This window comes from Nipponia nippon, unplaced genomic scaffold (assembly GCF_047370975.1).
Source record: "Nipponia nippon isolate SJK-2023a ecotype South Korea unplaced genomic scaffold, ASM4737097v1 scaffold_8, whole genome shotgun sequence".
NCBI classification, from domain to species: domain Eukaryota; kingdom Metazoa; phylum Chordata; class Aves; order Pelecaniformes; family Threskiornithidae; genus Nipponia; species Nipponia nippon.
The window spans coordinates 25,067,588-25,093,726 of record NW_028262402.1 but is presented as its reverse complement, the minus strand read 5'-3'; the positions used below and the strand labels follow the sequence as shown (position 1 = coordinate 25,093,726).

Here is a 26,139-nt window from a genome sequence, read left to right as displayed (position 1 = left end):
TCTTGCTTCAACTGAGTAGCTGAATTTCATGGCCTGTGTAGCAGTGGAATAGGTATTACTGTGGATGGACGAGGTATGTTGTACATTTTCTTTAATGTATATGATTCAAGGTTAAAAAAAATAATACTCAGAATTATATTTTTCTTTAACATACTAGGGTGGAGTTTTTTCCCTCAAGATTAATATGTTGCTTTTAGTATTTTCATTATCAAAGTACAATAATTAAACACTGTCTAAAGAAAACCCCAGAATTAATTCTCTACAACATTGGATTTTTCCTGACCCTGACAAGAAAAAAAAAGTCATCCATTTTAAAGGTTTGACCTATACTTTTTTTTTTTTTAAATAGACATGAGACAGTTCTCCTTCATTTGGGGAATGACAGGAGCCACTTGCATTTGAAGTTGATTTTCAGTCAGCTGGGATAGCAATAGAGCAGTTTTTCACTCCAGATCCAATGTTCACATGGACCGTTTCCATGGAGGGATCATTTCTTTGGTGAGTTAGAGTTGGAAGGGAGCTTACTAAAAAAGATCCTCCTAAAAAAAGTCCTGGAAGTGAGCACTTGCATTTAGTACTGGGAACTGTAAAGATACAGCTCCTTCTTCTAGTGATTTTAAAAAAATAGCTGGGCCAGGCTTGAAGTAGGGGCGAGGCATGCTGCAGCTCCCAAATAAGTAGAGCGGGTTGAAGAAGGAATGGTGGAACACAGTATTATGATTTATTGCTAGTTAGTTCCCTGATGAGTTAATAAAGTTGCAGCCAAATTAAAGCAGATACTGTACATTTAGTATTTCCAGGCATTTAATTTATGTAGCTTTTATCCTTGTCAGCATTAAAGCTCTTGTTCAGTTCAGCAGGAACAGAATGAGAGCCTCTGATCATTATCCTTAGTAACAGCCTACATAACTTTTAAAAATAGTACTATAATAAAAGCAATTCTGTTTCTATTCAGTACTGTAAGTGTATATGCATAGTTTTTTCTTCTCTATGAGCTCACTGCTTAACATGTTGCCAAACTTGCAAGTAATTTGAAATCCACAGAGTTTGTAAATTCTCTTAGTTTTCTTACCGGTGAATTATACAAGGTCCATTTGAAGACTCTCAGAATCTCATGGAGAAATAATGACAGTGCACCATAATATTGTAGAACAAACAGCATCCTACCGTGAGAATTTGCATGTAGTCTGGAAGGGAGGTTTTATGTTCTTTTGGATACATGGAAAATACAATTTTTCACTAAGAACATAAAACCAGTTGCGGTCTCTACCAACTGCATGATAAAGACTGTAATCTCTCAGGGGTTCATGTCTCAACTAAAATCCCTCTTTGTTTAGGTTTCTAAAGAAAACCCTAGTGTTTTCTGTACATATTGTGCAGCAGCCTTGCAGACAATTTTCTTGCTGCTACTCCTACCACTGCTTATACCAAGGGACTTTGCCAATTCCATTTCCTAAAGGAGAGAAATACTGATCCCCGCATTCAATCTCTAAAAAAAATTCTGTTGTGTTCCTCTTGCATTCTCATTATCAAGAGTGAGTGGGAATACACTTTATCAGTGAAGCTCTTGTCATAGATTTTGTTTGACTTTTAGTTGATGCATAGTTTATTAATTAGACTACAGTCCGTCACCACATCCCTACTCCTCTCATTTGGCTTGTGATTAACACGCACAAAACCTTCATGTCTTCATGTGAGAGAAATCTGGATATAGATGAGGACAAAGATTTTGCATTCTGGTTCAATGTAAAAAGTAACAGGAAGGGCTGGACCTTCTGAAATCATTAATTGGATATGGAGAGAGAAAGTAATGAAATTGTGTGGCTTGTCCCCAAGGTACAAACAAGCTTAGTAAATTACAGAAAGCTTTTTACTCAAAAGAAAACATAAAGCTGAAATATTATGCTAATTCATATTTCATAAGAAATTTTCAGATGTCTCATAACTTTGAGTTTAATCCAGGGATAGCATTATTTTTCCATATGCATATTATTTCCAAATGCATATCTGAGTATATGTAAATCATGATCTAAACTGCATTATGATTAAAGAGGAAATGTCCTTTATAAAAAGTTGAGCAGCACACTTATAAAACAAGCTTTTTTTGAAGTCACAGCTAGGCCAGCACCCCTACTGTTCTTTCCAGGGTTTGGAAAGGGAACTATTTAAAGTAATGGGCTTACCGTATGGGAAGAAATAACTTAATATTGAAAAACTCTCTTTTCCTTAGAGGCAAAAAATACTAAAACTAGCCTGTTCCTGTTCTTATAGTTCATACGAATATTTTGGAATTTTCCAACTACAGCAGAAATTCTATATGGGACTGTAAATTCAGGGAATATATCTCATTCATCATCCTGTTCTGTCGATCCGAGAAAATTTTTAAATTTCCAACAAGTGCTATAATTTCTGTAAGACTGAGTATGCTGTGGTATTGACCTGTGCATTAGTCCTGTATTAGGAAAAGTATTTGTGTCACCTAATAATTTATAACTTACCTAGATCCTTAAACCACAGGCACTGAGTGCACAGGCTAGATATTTTGCATCAAGGTATTCTTACAAACACATAGGTCCCTATTGGTTTAGGTTGGAAAGGATATCTGGAGGTTATCCAACCTAACCTTCTGCTCAGAGCAGGGGTAACTTCAAAGTTGAATCAGGTTTCTCAAGGCCTTGCCCAGTGGAGTTTGGAAAATCTCCAATGATGGAGTTCCCATAGCCTCTCTGGGTAGCTTGCTCTAGTGCTTAACCACTCTAACGGGGAAGAATTGTTTTCCTGGTGTTCAGTTAAAATTTCCCCTGTTGTAACTTGTAACTTTTGTCTCTTGCCCTGTCATTGTGTACCTCAAAGAAAAGTCTGGCTCCATCTTCTCTGTAACCATCTATTAAGATCAGAGAACTGCTATTAGATGTCCCTCTCATCTTCCCTCTTGCTGGTAAACAAGTCCAGTTCCCTCAGCTTCTTCTCATACATCAGGCACTGATCCTCCTAAGGGACTTCAGTCACCCTGACATCTGCTGGAAAATTAGCACAGCAAACCGTATGTAGTCCAGGAGGCTCTTGGAGCGCACTGAAGATAATTTCTTAATCCAGATGATAGACAGCCTAACCAGACGAGAAGTGTTACTGGACCTGTTATTTACCAACACAGATGAACTAATTAGTGAGGTCAAGACTGATGGCAGCCTGGGCTGCAGCGATCAAGCCCTGGTGGAACTTATGATCTTGAGGGATATGGACCAGGTGAAAAGTAAAGCCAGGACCCTGAATTTTAGGAGAGTGAACTTTCAGTTGTTAAAGGAATTAGTGGATGGGACCCCCTGGGAAACTGCCATCAGGGATAAAGAAGCAGAATGGAGCTGGCAGCTCTTTAAGGACATTTTCCTTAGATCGCAAGAGCTCTCAATTCCCACGTGTAAGAAATCAGACAAGGAAGGCAGGAGACCAGCATGGCTGAGGAAGAACCTCCTGGTCAAACTATAGTGTAAGAAAGAAATGCATAGGCAGTGGAACTAGGGACAGGTATCCTGGGAAGAATAAAGGGATGCTGCCCAGATGTGTAGGGATGGGATCAGGAAGGCTAGGGCACAGTTGGAGCTGAGTCTGGCAAGGAATGCCAAGAATATGACAGGCTTCTACAGGTACATTGGTCAGAAAAGGAAGATTACAAGAAAATGTACACAGACGCACACAAATATGATAAATAAGACAGGAGAACTAGAGACAGCCGACACAGAGAAGGCTGAGGTACTCGACAATTGTTTTGCCTGAGTTTTCACTGGTAATCACTCTTCCCATATCTCTCAAGTCTCTGAACATCATGGCAGGGACTGGGGCAACAAAGTCCCTCCCATCACAGGAGAAGATCAGGTTCAATACCACCCAAGGAACCTGAAGGTACACAACTCCATGGGACCTGATGAGAGGCATCCCAGGGTCCTGAGGGAACTGGCAGATGCAGTTGCTAAGCCACTCTCCATCGTATTTGAAAAATGGCAGTCAGGCGAAGTCCCCGGTGAGTGCAAAAAAGGGAATATCACACCCATTTTTAAAAAGGGTAAAAAGGAGGACCCTGGGAACTACCGACCAGTCAGCCTCACCTCAGTGCACGATAAGGTCATGGAGCAGGTCCTCCTGGAAGCTATGTCAAAACATGGAAGATAGAGGCAATTAGAGACATTCAACATGGCTTCACCAAGGGCAAATCGTGCCTGACTAACGTAGTGGCCTTCCACGATGGAGTGACTGCACCAGTGGACAAGGAAAGAGCTACTGATATCATCTGCCTTGACTTCTGTAAGGCCTTTGATGCCATCCCCCACAATATTTGTCTCTCTCCACTAAATTGGAGATAGATGGATTTGATGGATGGACTGTTAGATAGCTAAGAATTGGTTGGATGGTCATGTGCATAGTTACAGTCAATGACTCAATGTCCAAGAGCAAACCAGTAACAAGTCGTGTCCCTCAAGGGTCCATACTGGGACCAATGCTGTTTAATGTCTTCATGAATTACATAGATTGTGGGATTGAGTGCACCCTCAGCAAGTTTGCAGATGACACCAAGATGACTGGTGCAGTTGATTTGCTAAAGGCAAGAGATACCATCCAGAGGGACCTTAACAGGCTTGAGGAGTGGGCCCATATGAACCTCATGAAGTGGCCCAAAACTGGACACAGTATTCCAGGTTTGGCCTCACTAGTGTCAAATAGAGAAGAATAATCACTTTTTTCAGTCTTCTGGCTACATGCTTGCTATACCCTTGCTCTGAATGACATCCCCAAGATCCAGTGAGTCAGATGTTGTCCACATCTATCACAGGATCAGGTTTTTCATATCTTTCGGTATCTGGTTAGCTTCTGTGTTGTGTTAATACAGATATTAATGAGTGTGCATTGGATCCTGATATTTGCTCCAATGGAATTTGCGAAAACTTACGTGGCAGCTATCGTTGTAACTGTAACAGTGGCTATGAGCCTGATCCTTCTGGAAGGAATTGTGTAGGTAAGTTGCTCAATTTTTTTATTATTGTTGAATAATTCATCACTATATTGATGCTAATTTGAATTGACAGAATCTTGGTTGCAAGACATCTGCTTCTTAAAGCTACAATGAAAATGCAAAAAATCTCTAATGAAACTGCTTTTCTCAGTCACTGCATAGCTAATATTCTTACTGCTGTATTTCTCTGTTATTTGGCGGAACGGTATTACTGTTTGGCAAGTGTAAGCAGGAGATATCATTGCAGGTTAGGAATTAATTTTCTCAAAAACATGGATCAGTTTGTGTTATATTTTTATGTATATCATTTGTGAAGACCACCTAAAATGTGTCCCTTTCAAGGCTGGATGATAGTTTGTCAAGAGCTGAAGGTCAGAATTTTGCATAATAAAATGTAACAGATGGCTATTATTATCACAGTGAATGATAACTGGTGGCCTGCGTACACAGTCTCTGTGGTGTGCATTAATTCATGATGTCCTCGAGTTACACAAGTACAGCAGAATGGGTTGCTGCACGCTTAGTCCTCTTACATCTGAAAGCGTCAGCTCATGAAGGAAGCAATGACCCACTCTTAGGATTTCACAGATCATATCTGAACAGTGAGCTCAAGTGTAACAGCTATTGTTTTATTCTTCAGAATTTCCGGTCACCAGTATACAGGAATGATTCACTTCAGAAACTTTCAATTGTCGTTTGTAGTTTGGTTTAGGTTTATACCAGACTGTTGTTGCAGTATCTAGATACATTTTCTGCAAGTTTTTAGGAATACCCAACAGAAGATACTTACGTTATATATACATATATATACATGTTATGATATACATATATATACGTTTCACTCTCTGTCTAATTAATTTTATCATTCATGGTCATACATGAAACTCAGTATTTTTTTCTTTTGGGAAGTCTTACATCCAAAAAAAGAGTATTATTTTGTATGTACATATATATGTACAATGTATATACAGGTACATTGTACAATAATATAGCTTATAGTCCTGTTATAGTCTTGTAATTTTAAACAGAAAACCGAAGTTTGTTTGTATTAAAAGTTAATGGAAATCTATCTGAAACCGTTAGAAAGTCTTAAGTATCATCCTACCATCTGATGTGTTTATTTTGGGGAATAATTGCTCTCTACACTTAAAGGTTTACTGACCTGTCACTGGTATTTGTGGTCAACAAAACCCCACCATTTTTGGTAGGGAAAACCTGGACTATAAAACTGTGGTATAATTTTAATACCAAACATTCCTACCTAGTGATGCAAAGCAAACACAAAGTAATAAAAGTGTTTCTTTTCATGTGCTTGACTTAAGGAATTTTACAGCTAGTTACTTTCTAAAGGCCCTAAATATGACCTGTTGGCAGGAAAGGCACTGCTGCAGAAAACTGTCAGTGTTTTTTTTAAAATACTTCACATAATATTCCTTTTCCAAATGGATTTCATGCAAGGGATTTTATTTATCTAGTTACACTTGGGATTATGTAAGTGCTAGTGTAGGTATATGTCTAATTATTTGAATAAAAGTACAGCATACTGACTGTAAGAATGCATTTGTTCTTTGATAGGAGAATTTTTGCACAAAAGAATTTAATTACAAACACTCAAATAAATGCTTGAAATGTATTAATTAGTGATATAGATTATGAGCTGCCAGGAAATAAAAATGGTCATCATACAGAATGCAGACAGTATTTTTGTCAGTTTTAAGTGTTTTTAGAGCATGAGCTATATCGTTCTGTGTTTTTACAGTGCATATCAGAATAGATTACAGTCCAAATCTGAAGTTATTCTGTGAGATTCTAAGGAAATAATATGTTCATAACACTGCTAGTTCGGGTTAAAGGATTGTATGACAACCAGCTCAAAATTAAAGTCTGTTGCTCTTGAAAACATCAAATTCCAAATCCATCTTCCTTTACTTAGTTAAAATCAGATGAGGTTAGATTAAGGACAGGTTAGTTTAGAAGAGCCTCTTTACAGCTGCCAAACTTAAATCTTGGATTCATTGTCCAGGGAAATTTAGACTTTATTGTCCGAATCCTAATGGAATTCATAAGCATAGCTTGCAAAATATTACATAGTTGGGAAACCAAAAGCCTCCAGGTTGTAACTATATTGTATTCTTGGTTTTCTTCTTTATTTTTAAACTTAAACTCTCTAAAAAATCTAGTTGGTTTAAGATTTCAGTTGCAGTGTTAAGTTTGGGAAATCAAGCGGTCAAAATATAGGAGACACCCTGAAGGAGGATAAAGCGTCAAGTTTATCATAGCTTATCCTGTCAGTATTCTTCTATAAGCTTAAGTATTTGTGATATGTAATGGGCATTAAAGGAAAGTAGCTTAAAATCATATTTTTTTTTTCTTTTTAAAAATAAACAGTAGGGCAATGAGGAAGATTGATTGCTTTTTATTAGCATTATTTGCAATTAATATAAGAGGAGTTCAGGGAGTGATGTTAATTTATGGGTTTTTCCTATTCAGTGTGCTTGATATAGTGGTCTTAATCATAGGGGTTTTTTTAATACAGTGTGCCTCTGGAGGGGAGGTACATATGTGTACTCTTAAGATGTATGCCATGCATGAACTGTGCAATTTAGATTTTAACGCACATATTGACTTCATAGATAACAAAATTAATTTTTGCGCATAAAAGAGGATTAGAACAGTAATCTAACACACCGCTATTTGTGTGTTTAAAAAAAAAAAACAATTAAAATGCTGGTATCAAAGCAAATAAACATTCGTAAAGTTGTCATGGTGATATAGTCATACAATTGACAAGGATCCCAAGGTCATTCCAGGAAAACATAATTTATTATTTTAAGGCTAACCATGAACTGTTTTTAGAGCCTGCCAATGAAAAATTTTAAAAGCAGAACAGAATTTTTTGGTAATAAGAATCTGAAAAGGAGTTAGACTTTTGAAACTAAGAAATTACATATTTCCTTGCTCATTTACTGTTGTAGAAAACTGTGTATCCAGCAACCTAATTGTTTCTGTAGAAAGCAACAGGGGCTACTTGTGGAGGTGAAGGCATCTCATGGCATTTGCACTGATTGGTATGTCTAACTCATCTTTTTGCAGATATTGATGAATGTTCAATGAATGGGCTGCTGTGTGATAATGGGCTCTGCCGAAACACCCCTGGAAGTTACAGCTGCACTTGTCCAAAGGGTTATGTATTCAGCACTGAGACAGACACATGTGAAGGTGAAAAATCTGCACGCTGTGTTAATTTTATTGCTTATTGTATAACGTTAAAGCTAAACGATCACAAAAGATTCAGAGTGGTGATGAATACCAGAGGAAAAGACAGAACTAAGATATTGCATAAATCATTGCATTCCTCTTGTAATTTCTCTGCAGTATTTTTTAGTGTGTTGGGTCTTGCCATTGAATTTCTTTCAAAGTAATCAATTTGTTTTTATATGAAAATATTTTCCTTTCCTTAGATAAAACATTTTTAAGCTGGAATGAAGGGGAATATATGCTTGCCTTTGATCATGTAGCAGGGACACCTAGTCTATCATTTAGGGAAATGGGACTCTTTTGATCACAGAGTCTCTTCTTTCTTTTCCCCATTCAGTCTGTGGCGATAGTTAATTTTCGATCAAATTCTGGTATTTGTGATGCTTTATGTGATGTTTGAATTCCAGGATCTGGATATTAGTGCCAGATGGCACTAAAATTGTCCTTTATTTTTACACTATAATCAAAATTGCTTTCTTATATTACTGATGAGCACAGATGTTAGATCAATGAGAATGTTACATAGCAGAAACTAATGAGAAGTTTTAATTATAAAAAAAATTAAGCAAGGCTATACAAAAAAAGTCAAAATAGAAGCATTAGCTTTTGTCTCAATTTTTAATTAGTATTCAAAGTAGTAGAATTTTACCGGTCTTCTGCATTATTTTTTGTTTGGTTCCATGATCTGTAAATCTCAATATATGTTATCATTAGAAAGTTTTTCTAGCAAATAATCTTGCATTTGAGTGAGTGAGGGGGAAGCTATAATCTTTTCTTATGGAATACCTATTATGTGAACGAATGTCACTGTCCAGATTTGTCTGAAGCCATGGAAGACATGATTGTCCTCAGCTGCTTGTTATTACTGATCAGACAGAAGTTACTGGCATACAGCTAAACAAACATATAGAAAGGAAAGTGGAAGCACTCTGTAAACCATTCTTGCTGTGTAAGATCAGTCAGGTTAACTTAAACCATTTCCTTAGCAGCATATGCTGAATGGGCTAACTTTGCACTGAAGCAGGTGAGGAGCACCCATGTGCTCTTTGCCAGTTTTCATCAGAGGAGTGGAAGCAAGCAACATGGGGGGGCAATGGTGTTTTGAATATCTCCAACTGTTTGGAAAGTGAACATGTGTTTACATTCAAAACATCTCATGAAATGGTTTAAATTGTGGCAGTATCAAATCATTCACCTCTTCACCTCTTCGGTTCAAAAGAAATTATGTTCCTTTATATTTTAGTACATGTGTGTTTCAGAGGTCACTTTTAAAAGTTAAAATTTCTTCTCGCCCTGTATGTTACAAATTAGTAGCACTTGTTCAGATTAGGGCTTTTGTTATATCATACCCCCATGGATTTATAGTGCTCTGTCTGCTAAATTGTCTCAATGCCTAGTATCTATCTACAATGTTCAGGTGAAATTTATTCTTCAGGATCTGTCTGTATGTTTAGTTCCCATGCACTGAAAGATTTCTAGCTGTGAAAATAGCTTACCATGTGCCCTTAATGTCCATGTGTTTTAAGGAATCTTCTAGACAGAAAAACTGGAATAATATGGTAAAGGGAGATGTTCATTACCAAGATGAAAAGGTCATCAATTTCAGAGCATAATACTAACCAAAAGGTAGATGAATGAGATGCGAGAATGTAAACGATCCAGCCAAAATTATTGAAATAAAGTATATATAGATTTCCAAATATAAAACATAAATTTGTTTTTTATGGTAATAGTAATAGTAATATTAATATAAAGGCTTAAAATAAGGATTTGACAACAACAAAAATAAAGAAGTGGTTTCATGGTTGCATTGAGCCACCACAGCCTTAGGAAAAAGGTGATCTTTTCTGTCTTCTGGACATCCTTATCATCATTGCAGTCTGTTTTCTCTTGTGCTAGAAGTTTGGGGATCATGATATAGTGAACTAAATCTGGGAGTCCCTTATCTTAGATTTTTTGTGAAAAGGGGGTGTAAGTAGAGAATAGCATGAAGGAGAGTTATTCTGGAGTGGAAATGAATTTACTAGTTCATTTGAATTAATAGTTCATTGAGGAGAGGGTGATTTCTTAGGATAGCATTGCCAGCTGATATTGACTGCAAAACCATAGTACCAAAAAAAACCCTACAGTTAAGATAAAATAGAATTTACAGAACAGTATTTGAAGAGAAGATACTAGCTGTCCTGGTTTCAGCTGGGATAGAGTTAATTTTCGTCTTGGTAGCCGGTATGGGGCTGTGTTTTGGGTTTAGGATGAGACAATGTCGATGATACACTGATGCTTTGGTTCTTGCTAAGTAGTGCTTAGTGTTGCTAAATAGGTGCTAAGTGGCGCTCACACTGGTCAAGGATTTTTCAGCTTCCCCTGCTCTGCCGGGTGCACAAGAAGCTGGGAGGGGGCACAGCCAGGGGGGCTGACCCAAACTGGCCCAAGGGCTATTCCATACCATATGACGTCATGCTCAGTGTATAAGCTGGGGGAAGAAGAAGGAAGGGGGGGGACTTTGGGTATGGTTTGTCTTCCCAAGTAACCTTTAGGCGTGATGGAGCCCTGCTTTCCTGGGGATGGCTGAACACCTGCCTGCCGATGGGAAGTAGTGAATGAATTCCTTGTTTTGCTTTGTTTGCGTGCACGGTTTTTGCTTTGCCTATTTAACTGTTCTAATTTATTTTACTTCAGTTATTAAACTGTTCTTATCTCAACCCACGAGTTTTCTCCGTTTTACCTTTCTGATTCTCTCCCCCATCACACTGGTGGGGAGTGAGCGAGCGGCTGCGTGGTGCTTAGTTGCTGGCTGGGGTTAAACCACGACACTAGCAGAAATCCAAATGGCAGGCGTCTCCCCTCTTAATGGCACCTTAGCACATTTTTCTAAGGAATGTGACCACTTTTAGGTTTTGTCTAAGGGAATTAGGAGCATTCCCCAAATTATCAGTTTATGAATCAATTCTAAAAACATGAATAAAGAACTACTATGATTTATTCAAACTAACATGTTATAGTGCCTCTGACAGTCATCTAGTAATACAAGAACTGAGATATTTCACAACTTGAGCCAACCTGAGCATGAAGTAGAAGATGCACACACACCCTATGTAAGCAGGTTGTTATGGAAAGTAAAATCTGTTCTATTGTGAAAGAATAATTACTGAGATGATCATTCAAGCTCATGAAGTAAGGCTATTTGGGTTTCTGTTTGGTGGGTTTGGTGAGATGTTAATTAGTGCATTTAATCTTGTTTCTTTTTTTAACTTTTTTTAAGATATTCATGAAAGAACATGTTTGCAATATTCGTAATATGTCTCCTGCAAAGACTAATGAAAGAGTATTATCTGATATTCCAAAAGATTCTAAAAAAGGATAGATCTGTCCCTGTCTCATGTCCCTTTCATGGTGGTCATCAGGTTTAGCTTGTTAATGAAAAGGAGGATATTTTGCCATCTTTGTGGAATAACAGTGGCTGTGCTTCTCTTGGCTGTATTTCATAATCCTGTATGACTGCTGAACTCTGAGCAATGAGCTTGTGATTGGGCATGAATGCTACAGTAATATTTAAAATAATAAAACTTTTTGTTAATGGAAGAAAGAAAATCCTATTTTCTTATTTGGTAAAAAAACAACAAACAACTGATCATTAACTAAAACCTGAGATTTTTGAGAGTATTTTCTTTCTGAACATAGTTTAGTGTAATGACCCTGAAATACTTCTCAGTTTTTGTTGTCTATACAGCAGAATCTGAAGGATTTTCAGTTTCTTTCAATATTGTTATCTACATTAACTTACTTAGGTTGTGAAGGATCTGTCATCTTCATTCTGAATCTCATAGACTGATGTTTAAATTTAGCTGCTCAGGTAAAAAAGCTGATCAAGAGGAGTTTGGCATACAACTGTCTATAAAACCTATTAAATGTATTACATTTTTTCTGATGTTGAGTGGGTTGGCAATAGAGGAATAAATCCATCTCTTTCTGTCCAAATTCTGTTTTTAAAAAAACACGACATAATTTGGTTTGGAGTTACAAGTTCACTAGTTGTAAAGAACCTTCTGTAGCCAAAAGCTTTGTGTTTTGCCCTGAAAATGCTCTGATGCTTATTACTTACAGTATATTTTTAGTTAATATAACTCTCATCAGTAACTGTGAAGAAACAATGAAATGCTTCACTATTTTCATTTATAGTTCAACTGAAATTTTTTATCAATTTGTTGTGGGGAATGGGCGAGTTGTTTGAGGCTCCAGAGTCTGTGAAAGTTGAGATTTTTACAACAAGCTCTGTGGTTTAGATTGTGTTTCCAGTGACATAACTAGTTAAACGTAAACCAGATGTGCTTTGAAGTTCATTTCCAGGAATGTACAGTGGACTGTTTCAATTTTTGTTTCTCTGACATTTACAATGTACACTCGCTTCACTTAAGAAAAAAAATGGTTTTTAAACAAAGTTCTGATAAATATTTTCATACATAGTGTCTTTTATTTTAAAATATATAACAATATTAAAATCAACTTGGTTTCTTGCTCACTCTTGCTAAAATTACCATTTAATATTATTATAAGAAGGTGTATGGAAACAATTTTTGGAGTTTGTTTACATTGTGCATAGGATACTTTTTTGCTTGATTCAGCAGAGCAGTAATGCTGAAGTGCATTCATCCTTTAATTTTTTTTTTTCCTGAATGGTGGTTTTGGGGAGTAGTCAATAATATTTATTTTTATTTTATTATTTTAATATTATTTTATAATATTATTATTATAAATTTATAATATTTATAAACCTGTTAATACCCAAAAGCATTCGGTTTGGGTTTTGTTTCTTTTGTTTGAGTTTTTGGTTGTTTTTTTTTTTTTTTCTTTTTCCTAGCATAGTGCTGAAGCATGTCAAATGCAGAAAGTAACAAGCTATTTTTGGGGGGGTTAGAGGCCTAGAGCATAGTCACAAGATCGTTTTAGAAACAACCAGAAGTTAATGCCTCCAGACAGGCGTACCCTAATCCTCAGTGAAAGCTGCTCTCTCTCTTTCTACTCCGTAGAGAGAAATGGGATGAGTATTCCTTCACCTGCATCAGGGCAAAGTGAAATGAGGAGTCTGGTTCTGTGATACATCTTCCCTCACCCCTGGTCTTGGCGACCAACTTTTGCCATTCTCATCCCAGAAAATGGAAAGTGACTATTTGTCTGTGGTATTAGTGAGGGGCTAGCAATGGCACTTGAGAAGGGTAGAAACTGAGACTGGGAGAAAAAGGAGGAGGAAGGATGAAAGGGGAATGTCACCTGTGGGCAGCAGCAGCCTGGCAGATCAAGTCAGCTGTTTTGCCAAGGAACATGTTTGATGCAAACTTGAGTGAGGATTTAGACTAGATCGTCTGACTTTGGCTTGAAATGGACAGGCAGTTATCCCAGTCTAGAAAGTGTTCAGCTCTGACAATGGTGTACCATCTTTCTGTTCTTCCCCATTTTTGCTCACCAGTATGTTCAGTTTGAGTCTTTTTCTCTCCTTTCACTGTCTTTGGGCAGAAGATGAAGAACATGGCCTATGAAATCAAGAGAGCTGCTTCACTCTTCATAAAGTGTTGAACTTTAGATGCTTTGGCCCCTCCATCTCCACTTATTCACTTATCTTTGATTGTAGTTTTGGGGACACTGACTTCCAGGTGCGGCCCTCAACAATTTTTTGTTAGCTTTGGGTTTCTTGTTAACTCTGAAAACCTGAAATACAAGATGTGTTTTCCTAGAAGAAAACTGATTGTAAACCTAACTTGCTAAGTATCAGGGAGAATTAAAGATAGGCATGATAACCTGATATTATATCTATAAATATGAAATATTTTATGTTTCATGCATTTTTTTATATTCTGAATATGATTGAAGTGATGTTCTGGATAGTGGCAACTATCTGCTTATTACAGTGTTCTGTCTTGCACATTCCTTGTACATGTGCAGACCTGTGTGTGGTCAGGCTGCCAGCTGTTAAAACCATGTGACACTTTACATGAAAATCACCTGTTTTCAGCTATAAATACCTTCAGCAGACTTCAAGCACTTGACCTATAATTTTCTTCACTGGTTGTCTGAGTCAGACTAGATTTTAATTTTGCCTTTAAAAAATTCAGACAAAACTTTTTGTTGATTTCCAAGAAAATGTTGATTTGTGTGTTTAGAAACATGCAAACCTTGTGGCCTTTTCTTTAAAAAGCTGTTGCTTCTCTATGCTGTTGCTGCTTGAAATTTCTTGAGTAGTTTTTGTCTCAGGGTGCTGCCTCTTTACTCGGAAAATGTGTGGCCAAGCTGTAAGTCTCTTTTTGCATGGGCTTAGTGGAGACTGTTTTTAGTGTCCAAAAGCCCCAAAGATTCTGTGGCACAGATTATGCCTGGTCCCTCATGGGACCTTCTCTGAAGTTGCATCTTAGCTAAAAGCAGGGAAGAGCACTTGTAACTGACTGGACAGACAATCATATCTGCATAAAAGCGAAGACATAAATAAAGAGACTGATCAAAGATCCCTCTGACCCAGAACAGAGCAAGTATACAACATTACTTTCCAAAAATACTCTCTGAATCCCCAACAGTTGTGGTCTGGGGACTTAGGACACCAGAAGTAGGATCCTTACCTCATACAGACCTTGGTGAATTTATCTTCCATGAACTTGTCCAGACTCCCAGTGATTAATGCAAGCTTTCAGCATCCTAGGGCAAGGATTTCCAGTTTCTCTACCTGTTGTGTAAAGAACCATTTCTTTACTTGTTTTGCTACCAGCCAGTTTCATTGGATGTCCCTTTGTTCTTGGACTTTTTAGGAGACAGTGAACATTTGATGCCTTTGGCAGGGAGAAACTATATGCAGCTTAAATGTTGTTCATTTTTCCTGTCTTTTCAATTTTTCTTATTTTTTTAAAGAACTGGTGAAAGTAAGATGGCGGATGGAAAGGAAGAAAAAGTGTTATCTTTATCCAAGACTATTTCTATATGGAGAATTATTTGACGTATAGTGCATATTTAAGATGAGTTCTTTGTGTCAGTGTGATCTGTTTCTAATTGTGGGAACCAGATATTTGGTTTCTCTGGAAAAGCAGCAGACAGTACTCTCCACTACCGGGTATTGCTGGCTGGGGAGAGAGCGGGAAGCAAGGAGCATACCTTGGATAATAAAACCTTAGGTAATAAAGTGTGAAATGTATTTACAGGGGGGAGAAGGGACGCAGAGCAAATAAATGTTGGTGAGCCTTCTAGATTGCCAGCTTGGATACAGAGGGACTTAGAGCTTACTCTGTCTGAACTAACTGACTTTCTAGGTCTACTTGATTACCTGTGTACTGCACTTCCCAGCACATCAAGTCAGTACACAAGCAGTGCCAGCCCTGGCCTGGCCCTACCTCCTTGTACACCGTGCTGCATTCTCCATAGTAAGCTGACTCAGGACCCAGCCTGAGACAACACAACCAACTGTGTCTAAGCAGGCTGTTTGCAGAGAAACATGGAAGCTCTGCCTAATGCCCTACGGGACTACCAACCCATAGTAGGATGGGGCTTCCCAGCTTGGGCACTGCCAACGCAGTTAGCCCAGTACAGACAGCCATTGAAGCTGTGTGGGTGTTCATGTAACACACTGCCTTGACCCAATAAGGCCTCCTAGATTTTATATCTCTGCATCTGTGTATGGTTAATGTGTAAGCTGGGTAGTCCACAAGTTTAGTAGTAGACTTCACAAACATAAAGCTGTGTCACTATTCAAAAACTTGCTAATGTTCAAGGACAGGTCTTATTTGCTTTTTGTAGGTAATTCCATAAAGTAAAAGGACTATGAAAATCAGCTTTTAAATTAAGTCCTTGCTTCAAGGGATCCTCTCCCTTGAAGAGAGGGATCAGAGTTTCCTAAATTTACTGTTTTCTGGGCATTTTCCATCTTTTTCTTTTCTTTCTTTTTTAAAATAATATATACATAACTTGGTGAGTATTTTAAACACATATTCCTTCCTATGGCCCCAGAAGATCGTGAAAGAATACATGTCTAGTGAAATGAAGGCTTGATGCATCACAACATATCAAAGAACAAATGGTACCTTTTTCATGACTTCCGAAAAATAAGGAAGATATTTTAGTTCGTCTTGAAAATGATGTCTTGATGCTATTAATGTTTCCAGTGCTTAACTAGATCCTGCATTAATTTATCAGGCTATTTTAGTTTATGGATATGACATTATTCCTCAAGAACCGCTAACAAACATAAGCAAGCACTAAACAGTTTTATTTCTGGCCCACCAAAGGAACTGTCTGGTTGAGTTAGAATGTATGGCTTGATTCAGGACCCAAATCAAAAAATGAAATTGGTTGAATTCAGGAAGAAATGGTGGATATGCGTCTGCAATTGTTCTTTGAAAGAATTTGCTGGTATTGTTTTAATCTGAAAACTGATTTCACTTTAAAAAAAAAACAAACAATCAGCAAATAATACTGTCTGCACGGGTCCTATTCTTACATGTGAACAGGCTTAAAAAACTCACAGGGGTAATAAATAGAAGGAGTTAGGGGCTAGAGAGAAGTACCATTTACAGTATTCCAGTTTCAACTCCTGTTTCTTGAACACTTTCCAGAACTAGAGAATCGCAGCCAGCATTGTAATATTTTGCTTCTGACAGAGTTTTCTTAATTCTTCCAAAGCCTCATGGAGCCATAAATGACAGAAACAATAAGGCCTTTGTTTGTGCACTGCATGTTGTGGCTGGGAATGCATTGCATTCTGTGAAAACAGATTTGTTTTCTCAAAGGACAGTTACAATTGATGCTGGAAAACTGTATAGTCCAAGTTGTTGGAAATTACTGTCTTTGTAGAAAAGAGCCATTTAATTAACACTTTCAAAATACGTGCAGCTATACACATGCACATACATGCCACCTGCCTGTCCCTATATCTTTTGAATGTCATTCTGGGGGTGGGGGGCAAATATACCAGACAGTCTTGGCAAATCATGGTCCACAGCAGCATTTATATGTATATTTTCCAGAATCAAATTGTTGTTCTAACATTGTCTTTTGTTCCTGGATTATAGATATAAATGAATGTGAAAACAGTCCGTGTGTCAATGGTGCCTGCAGGAACAACCTTGGATATTTCAATTGTGAATGTTCACCTGGCAGCAAGTTGGACTCTACAGGACTGATATGTATTGGTGGGTATTTCCTCCTATTATTTCCTCTTTTTCTTACTCACTTGAAAAACATTGATCATATTGATTAATTAAGCAAGAAAATAATGTGTTTGAGTAATTTCCTGATGATAGCAGACAATATGGCTAGTTCTGTAGGTAAGACCAAACAAACATGTACTACTTTGATTGCTTCCATGGGAGCAGGGACAAACTGAGAGAAACATAATTCATGAGGATGTCCAAACTATGGTGAAAGTGGTGAAATACAAGTATCGATTGGTGGGTGAGAGAGTGGGGATGTCTTCTTATTAACAGGAATTATCTTGTCCTTTGGGAGAATGAGAATATGAGTAAAGCTATAAGTGATTAGTCTGGTCGTTGAGAAACTGTGAAGCAGAAATGCCCACTCAGTTCTTTGGTCACTTTTAAATCTGAGACAAGAAAACAAGTAAAACTGAAGGAACATCTACTCAAATAGTAATAGGAAAGCACATGGCTTCTAGGGTTTTTCTTCATAAACTGCAAAGACTGACTTTCCTAGCTCTAAGGAAATGTTAGTGGCTTTTGCATTATAGCACAATCTCATACTTTACCTCTTTTGTAGGAAGCTAGTAAAGGTGAATAAGACAGATCTGAGTTTGTCAGGATCCCTGCCGCTGGAGCAGATATACATGAGTGTTGTCTTGGTTTTATATATACACGTACACAAAATATATATATAAAAATAAATGATGTTAACATCCTTTGAGGATTCTGTTGCATTGAAAAAAAAAACAGCACTGCACAAATTTTACTGGAGCTAGCAGTAACAGTTGTCTGCAAGATGTCATTGGCATTTTCTTTGGAAGCCATTCATTAAGATTTTTTTTTCTTGCCTTTCCAAGAAAACTCAAAGGATTGAAGACATCTGTACTTCTCAGGTGATTGCAAGCTGCCATTGTTTCATCTTATTTGTGTAACATAATTGAAGTCACCATAGGATATGTGGGATAAGTGATTGGAGTGTCATTAATAACTGGAGGATGCTAATTTTAAATGTTCCTTTTATTTTAAGATGGATTTGTCTAGTGTTCTTGGTTCAGCTTTCTTGCCTTGCCAAAGTTTTCTAAAGATAGGAAATTGAATGCAAAGACTCAAGTTTCCATTTAATGATTGAGTCTGTCTGTGCCTTAATATGTTTTTCAAGTGAATGTTACTTTTGAGCCTAAGCCTTCTCTTAGATTTCCTTGTAGCATCACTGGCCAGTAAAGTTCAGGGGTTTTTTTGTTCTTTTTTACATTTTGCTAATTTCTTGATATGACCACACTAACCTATGCTTTTTTGTACTGCTTATTTTGAATCTTGTTGTATTCTCACATCCAAAGGTGCTACAAGTTCACTAAGGGCCTAATTATAACAGTGTTCTGGATTTACTTTGTAAGTGGTTTCCATTGGAATGTTTACAATGTGAGGTCCCATTTGGCCTGAATATTAGTAACATAAAACGTAAAAAAAAAAATAATACCTGAACAGTCAGATAAAAAGTGAAGAATAGGAGCCACCTGTATACTGTGAGCCTGATCATTATTTTTTTGCGCTGACCAAAATCGTCTCAGGAAGAGTTTTCTGTACTACATGTGAGAATATGTTAGAACAGAAGGGTCAGAAGTACAGCTAATGCAAGACATGCAGATTTATACTGTTAGAGCCTAGTTGTATGTTTTTCTACCTTGGCAAAATTTCCATTGGAATTGGTAGTGTTGAGAGGAGGGCAGACTGGATTATTGAAAAGTAAGGAAGGGGTTGGAAGTTATAGGTAGTTTACTGTGTGAAAAATTTGCAAATGGTCTTGTCAAATGTATGCCATTTTAAATCTCTGCAGTAGAGCAAGTTGTTTTTTCCCCACTACCACTGCAGTGAAAGACTTGTATACTGAATATATTTGCCCTAATTTTTTTAGCGGATTGCTCCTGTAAAGCATTCCTGTAGCATCAGATATGAAAAGCATATGCCAAAACATACATGTATGGCTAAAGTAGCATTATAGTTTGGAAATGTGTGGTATTCTTCGTAACAATGATCAAAGTAAGGTAATGCCAGATTCTGACTCCTCTCTAGTTTTTCTTTAATTTCAAATTGGCTTTCGTGTCGAACCAGCATCAGTCCTACATTTTAAGAGTCAGTTTTTCTTTCTTTCTTTCATGATGATGATTAAAGTTATTGAAGTTAAAAATGGCACAAAATATTTAAGTGAAAGCAAGGACAAAAGTATCGGAATAAAAAAGGATTAACATCACTGTTAATTTTATTTTTACAATGTATTGTTCCAATGTGTTTGTTGCTACTTGGTTGTACTGCTCATCTTATTTCATTGTCTCGTGGACTCAGGCCATGTAAGGCATATTGGACTGATCTGATATGAAGAAACTATATGACTAATGCATGTTCTTTACTCAGTTTGTGGACAGAAGACTTCAGTCTGTCAGTTCCTCTGGTTCCTTTGCTCAGTCTGATCAGCCTGAAGGCTGAAGAATCAGGTGGCTTGAGCCATTTGCATCCACATTACCTGCAGAAATTGAGCACAGATGTGTGAGCTATTTGTCTCTTTCTGTGAACTTTCCTAGATAGAGAAAAAATGACTTGCTCAAATTACAGTCAGAATTCAAGTCACAACATTTGTGCTCAAATTTAAGCTCAAACATCCAGCAAATGAGGGTTGTTAGTTCAGCAGTTATAATAAAAGCATTCAGCAGAAATGTTGACATATTTTGCATTTGTTTTGCTTGCACACTGACAGTGTTTGCAGTATTGAGACTGCACTTTTAGAGGAAAAAAATTGTTTTGAAATACATCTATGGGGGGTACAAGTGTTGCATTGCTATTTTGGGAATTGCTCATACAGTAGGGATGCTGCCATTTGTGCTTTTTGAAATATGCACTTAATATATGCTTTTTATGCATATTTTAGTCAAGATTTGTGGAGTTCATACAGTGCACAATAAGTAGGCTGCCATCTGCCTGTAGTATGCATTTATTATTCTTCAAGTCAGAATCAAAGAGATGCAAGCAACAGAAAACATGCTTTGATGCTAGATAATAACTTTTTCACTAAAGCAGAAGTCACAGTGACTGCCCATTGTAGATTTCTTATGGACAAGAGAGATTATGTAAAATAAAGGAAATTAACTTGTAGCCTGAAAAAGATAAGACAAGCAGACTTTGGCAGGATAACGTAGATGCAGCTGGTGTAAGGAAAGTCACCTGCTAATTCGTATAGTTTATATCATTTTTGAGATATTAGTTTGATTTTTCCATCCTGTAAAGTTGGCTACTAAAACTAAATAATATCAAGCTCAAGAAACTTCTACTGAATAAAGCAATGGAAGCATTTACATTTTGATAACATAAAGCAGAGACATCAACAAATGGGCAGCAAGCTGGATGAGGCGTAAAAGAGCAGCTAAAGAACCTACATTCCCTCTCCCGATGTTGGTCTCTGAATTTGGGACATATGATGACGAAAGACATGCCCATCCCATGACTGGGTAAGAGGTGACCCAACTAATGACTGTCCAGGTTTTGTCTTCGGTCTTGTTGTGTTAACCCAAGTCTATTAGCTAAAGGCTGATCAAGGTGTGGAAAAGATGCCTTTTCCACTTTTCTATACCCTTTGTTGGGTTTGTGCACTTGTTTAAGTGTGGTGTTCTGCCCCACATGTTTGAAACCAACATTAACCTAAATAATACCAGTGTTTTGCACTTAACTGTTAATGAATTATGTTGCCCAGTTTCTAGGGCTGATTCCAGTCACATTCTTGGGCCAAATTTTTTCCTGTTACTTTAGCCAAAGAAGGGTTGTGCTCTTTATAGTCTGTATAATTTCATAACATGACAATTTTGTAGGAAAGTTGAAGTTGTTTGAAAAAAATAAGCTGGAATGATTCTATCTTAAACACACCGCTCCTAAACATGAGGTATTAGTAGATCAACATATATTAGATCAACAGCACCTAATAGATGGTTTGGCTTTTTGTACATATAATATACGTAAATCTTAAAGCCAAATCCTATTCCTCTTTCGTTAGTCATCTCATTAAATTCATCTGGGCCACTTGCTTAGCTTTGAACTACAAGTATGCATAGGCATTTAAGCTCTACCCAGGCTGACCTCCCAGTCTGAGTTAGATATTTATATACTGCTTTTGCTATCTGATCACAAAGGTTGTTAAACTGCTTCAAGAAATTTTATACCATTTGAGTGTAACATTGTAAAGGTGCTGAGCAAAGGTGCTGTAGGTGCAACTTTTAAAGTATTTAACTGATTTAGAATCTAACTGACGTTTTAAAAAACGGCTTGGGCACTGAAAGCATAGATTTTAAGGCTTGAAGATTTGGGTACCTAAAAGAGAAGGATTTCAGAGGATTTCAGGCAGCAGAGACAGCACTTGTGGCTGAAAATCTGCCCTCTGCTCAGTGGCTGTCTAGCCTGGGCAGCAGTCAGGAGGTGCTGCCTGATGTGGCTGGGCACTTACTGGAATGTGTTTGCCCTGAGCTGATCTGCGTTCCCAGCCTGGCAATCCAATTTCTGATTCAGGAGCTGGGTGTGCTGGGGCTGAGCCCTCATGAGCAGAGAGTGGAGTATAACCTAACAGGCATGTTCAAAGCATAGCTAATGCATCAGCAGAGCCAGACCCCTAAAAGAATATAGCACACCCCTATCCCCCACATTTGTATCTTTTTTTCCTTCCCAACAACCTTGAAGGTTCACTGAGTGAGAGAGAGGCAAGAGCACCTCGATTTCATAACCCCGTGGTCTAGGCAGTCAGCTGGAAGGGGGAGTCCCAGTTTGTGATCTCTGCTTTTGTTGTAACTTGTGTATTTTAGACCGATCAGTCTCTAGATAAAATATATAAATAAACCAACTGTAGTGTCTGGAGGACCTCTAGTAGCTATGCAATCTGGACTACAAAATGCCTCAGTGTGCTTTGTTGCACACTTTTACTTATAGTGCCTATTACTTTCCACCACTTCTAAACTAAAATGTGTACAAAGTTACTCTGATGTAAGGTTTTCTTTTAAAAGAGAGCCTGTGCTCCCTTGGTACTCTGTCTACTGGTGGCACGAACATGGCATGCCAGCTCTTTTTTCTGTGACAATTCCATGTTGCTTTCTGTTCCACTGCAGATAGCCTGAAGGGAACTTGCTGGCTTAATGTCCAAGACAGTCGCTGTGAAGTCAACATCAATGGTGCTACACTGAAATCTGAATGCTGTGCTACCTTAGGAGCAGCTTGGGGCAGCCCTTGTGAGCGATGTGAATTAGGTATGCTCTCATATCCTGCATCTTTTGGGAGAAGAGAGGAAGTACCACTAGATAGATTCTCATCATTTTCTGTATAGAAAACAGACAACAAAAAACCCATGAAATGAAGTTGTCTTATTTGGCATCACTTGTAATCTCCACTATCAGGGATCATTCTAATAATTTTGATGCTGCCAGCAAATAACATGTGAATAAATCTTTTAATAATTACATGTTTCGTCTCCACAGGGACTGTGCATTGGGGTAGGGAAGTAAGGACTACAATAATAAATTGAAATATCTGGTAAAAGTCTTGAGGGCTTTTTATGTTGTGGACTGTTAACACTTTTTCCAGCTGTTTTCAAACACATAGTTTATGTACAATTATTGATTGCAGAATAGTACTACAGTTAGATTAGAGGGCTAGGTCTAGAAGTTGGAAGCAGGAATTCTAACTGTGCTCTAGTTTGTGGGAAAAATACTGTGCCACATTTTCCCCATAAGGTTTAAATAATGCCACTTGCAGCTGAAACAGTGTCAGGACATTTTAGCCTTTCATTTTTAATTGGAACAATAACTGTGAGCACATGTATCCCATCTAACAAGCATGGTGCAAACAACATCCAACAGAGCTCTTAACTGTGCAGTGCAGCATCAAGCAAAGATATTACTTTGGATTCCAGGAAGCAGCACGGTCAGGTTAGACTGGAAAAACTAATCAAAAGCTAATCAATCTAGAGAGCTAATTAGCTCAGACTGGGTACATTTGACCGTTTAATTTCCTAATCTCTAAGCAGTTAAATTTCAGCAAGCTTTTGTATCACTACATCATGCGACATTTTACATGCATATCCTAAAATAATGTCATTGCTCAGATCCTTTATTAAGCTGCAGTGGGAAAAAAGCCTTTAGTGATAACTGGCATCACTAAAGCTTTAAATCATCAGGCAACTTGACAGGAAATATACCTTTCAGCTACATGGGAGTGCAGAGATTGATATGATTAGGTGCTGAGCATTCTGGTCTCCATTAAGGAAAGCATATGAGAAAGTAATTGTCTAAGGTTTAATTTCCTCAACTATTCACTTGTTGTAAGTAACATGTATGAGTCAGTACATTTTTTGATTGAGGCTAGAGTGCTCACCACCTTATACAGTCAAACTATTAGAGAATTGCAAAGATACGTTTATTTTTTAATTATTTACTTCTATATTGCTATCATTCTAAAGCAGTGATATATCTTTCTGGCTTGATTCCAGACACAGCTTGCGCAAGAGGATTTGCCAGAGTGAAGGGTGTTACCTGTGAAGGTGAAGTTTTTACTTCTTACTCAAAATGTTGCTTTTTTTTCCTTTGAAAATGAGATAAAAGGGGATATATTATGTTGTCGGTTTTGCCAGGCATAACCATATTGGCCTTAGATGAACGCCTTCACAGTTACTGCCTGTTGGGAAGTATTATGTTACACTCTTTGTTGGAGAATATCAAAATGATACAAAGAGAATGGAACTGCTCCTTCAAAATACATTTAATCCCTTTAGTTTTTCCTTGCTCTCAGCTATATCCATCATCTTGTCTTAGAGAAGAGAATGTGGCATCTTAGTGCCCTATGACTTGAAGATCTTGCAAGAGTCCCCTGAGACTGAGCCAGATGCTTGTTCAGAACAATGTTCAGATCCTAATACAGTATGGATGAAAGTCTCTTGCTTTCTTTACTGTAGCTTAAATTCTAAATAAAGCTGTAGCTGTCTCCTTCGAGTTAGCATATAACTCAACTCTTTGTTTCCCCAACAGATGTAAATGAGTGTGATGTTTTCCCGGGGGTTTGTCTCAACGGGCGGTGCATTAACAGCAGAGGCTCCTTTCACTGCGAGTGCCCTGAAGGACTGACGCTGGATGGAACAGGGCGAGTGTGTTTAGGTAAGAGCACACTCAACTCTGCCAGCTTTTTAGCTGTATCCAACAATTGTCCAAAGTCATTCTCAAAGGGGTGTGAAAGGATGTTTGGTTTGTTTCTGAATTCCTCTGAAAGCAGTTTGTTAAGCGCACGTTTTAGTTTATGCCTGCTTAGATACCAAGTGCCAGTTCAGGGAAGAGCTGTTAATCACTTGGGGGAATATGAATATTTGTGTTAGGACTTGTTTTGCCCACAGTGCAATCAATAGCTTTCGCTAGAGTGCTGCCTTTATTCTGACTCGGTTCATGAACAGAAATGTCTGACACACTGGGAGCTAGACGATAAGGAGTCAGCTGGTCAGCCAGCAGCTTGTAATGCAGTGTGAATGGTGCTCTTCTCTATTGCTATCATCTAGTCATTTTGTGAACCTCAGGTACTACCTTGTAGCACGATGGTCAGTTGGTCACCTGGTGCAAATTGGTCTGTGTGAGAGTAATCAAAATGAGTGTAGACAAAAATAAGACTTCATCTGTGTTGTACAGATTAGTGTCTTCTACTGACAAAACATGATGTCCGTGAAGACATATATTTGTCTTGGAAAGACTTCAGGTATAAAAAATACTGAACCCCTGTGTAAGTTCAAGAAAACAGAAGTATCCTGTAGCAAGTGTAGTTAGTGTTATTAATCTGCATCTTTAGAAATCAATGGTCAGAGATGAAAAAAGATAAAGTCAGGGTACTGAATGTTTAGAATAGAATCTGGAATCCATATTGATTTTGTGTACCAGTTTTAAGGACTGTAAAAATATGATTACTGACAGCATTGATTTAAGAAAACAGTGCAGCAGAACAAAAAAAATTTTCAGCCTTTGCTTCATGTCAAGGGTTTTCCTACTCTAACCTTTAATTTTTTATTTCAACAGTGTTCTCTTTCCTGAAGCAGATTCAAATTTAAGCAAACACTTGCTTTAATTGCACTATGCCTTACCAATAGCTCATACAAACAGTTACCAGGTCATGGGGTTTTTTAATGTGAATGTAATTCTAGAGATATTTATTAAAATAAGCAGAATTTTGAAATGAAGCAGATGTGTACAACCAGTATAAATGTCTCAGAAAAAAGAAACAGTCCAAAACCAAGTCTGCGTGGATGCACGTATCTGTTATGTTTGTGCATGTCATATGCAGTTTTGCATGTTAGGTTTTACTTGATATTCCACCCACCCCAACCCCCCAAAATTAGTAATTCCGTTGCCAGTCACTGGCACCTGTGGCCATCAACCCTGTATTATTTCTCAATGAGAAATTCGATAAGGATAGGTGTGAATTTGATTGTGGTTGATAGATATAATGAAATGTTGGAACAAAGGAGCCATTTTCAAGCAGGACACAGGATTCCTTTACCCTCAAAGCTATGTTCCCTTTTCTTATTTTAATGAAAAAATGACCTATTATATTACAAGACACATGCCTTCTCCTCTGCTACACAGGCACTGTGCATTATGTCATGTATTTCTGAAATATGTTTATTTCCTGCATGATCCACTACAGTGATTTTAG

General features: G+C 37.7%; 1 protein-coding gene across 4 annotated transcripts in view; it reads left to right on the top strand.

Annotated features, from left to right (window-relative positions):
* Positions 1–26,139, top strand: part of FBN2 (fibrillin 2) — a 180,680-nt gene that overhangs the window by 87,642 nt on the left and 66,899 nt on the right. For all 4 annotated transcript variants that reach the window (XM_087741308.1, XM_087741306.1, XM_087741307.1 and 1 more), the window contains 7 exons: positions 20–73; positions 4,883–5,008; positions 8,099–8,224; positions 17,305–17,424; positions 22,566–22,703; positions 23,942–23,992; positions 24,477–24,602. In XM_087741308.1, the coding sequence (XP_087597434.1) occupies positions 20–73; positions 4,883–5,008; positions 8,099–8,224; positions 17,305–17,424; positions 22,566–22,703; positions 23,942–23,992; positions 24,477–24,602 (741 nt within the window). The remainder of the gene's footprint in view (positions 1–19; positions 74–4,882; positions 5,009–8,098; positions 8,225–17,304; positions 17,425–22,565; positions 22,704–23,941; positions 23,993–24,476; positions 24,603–26,139) is intronic.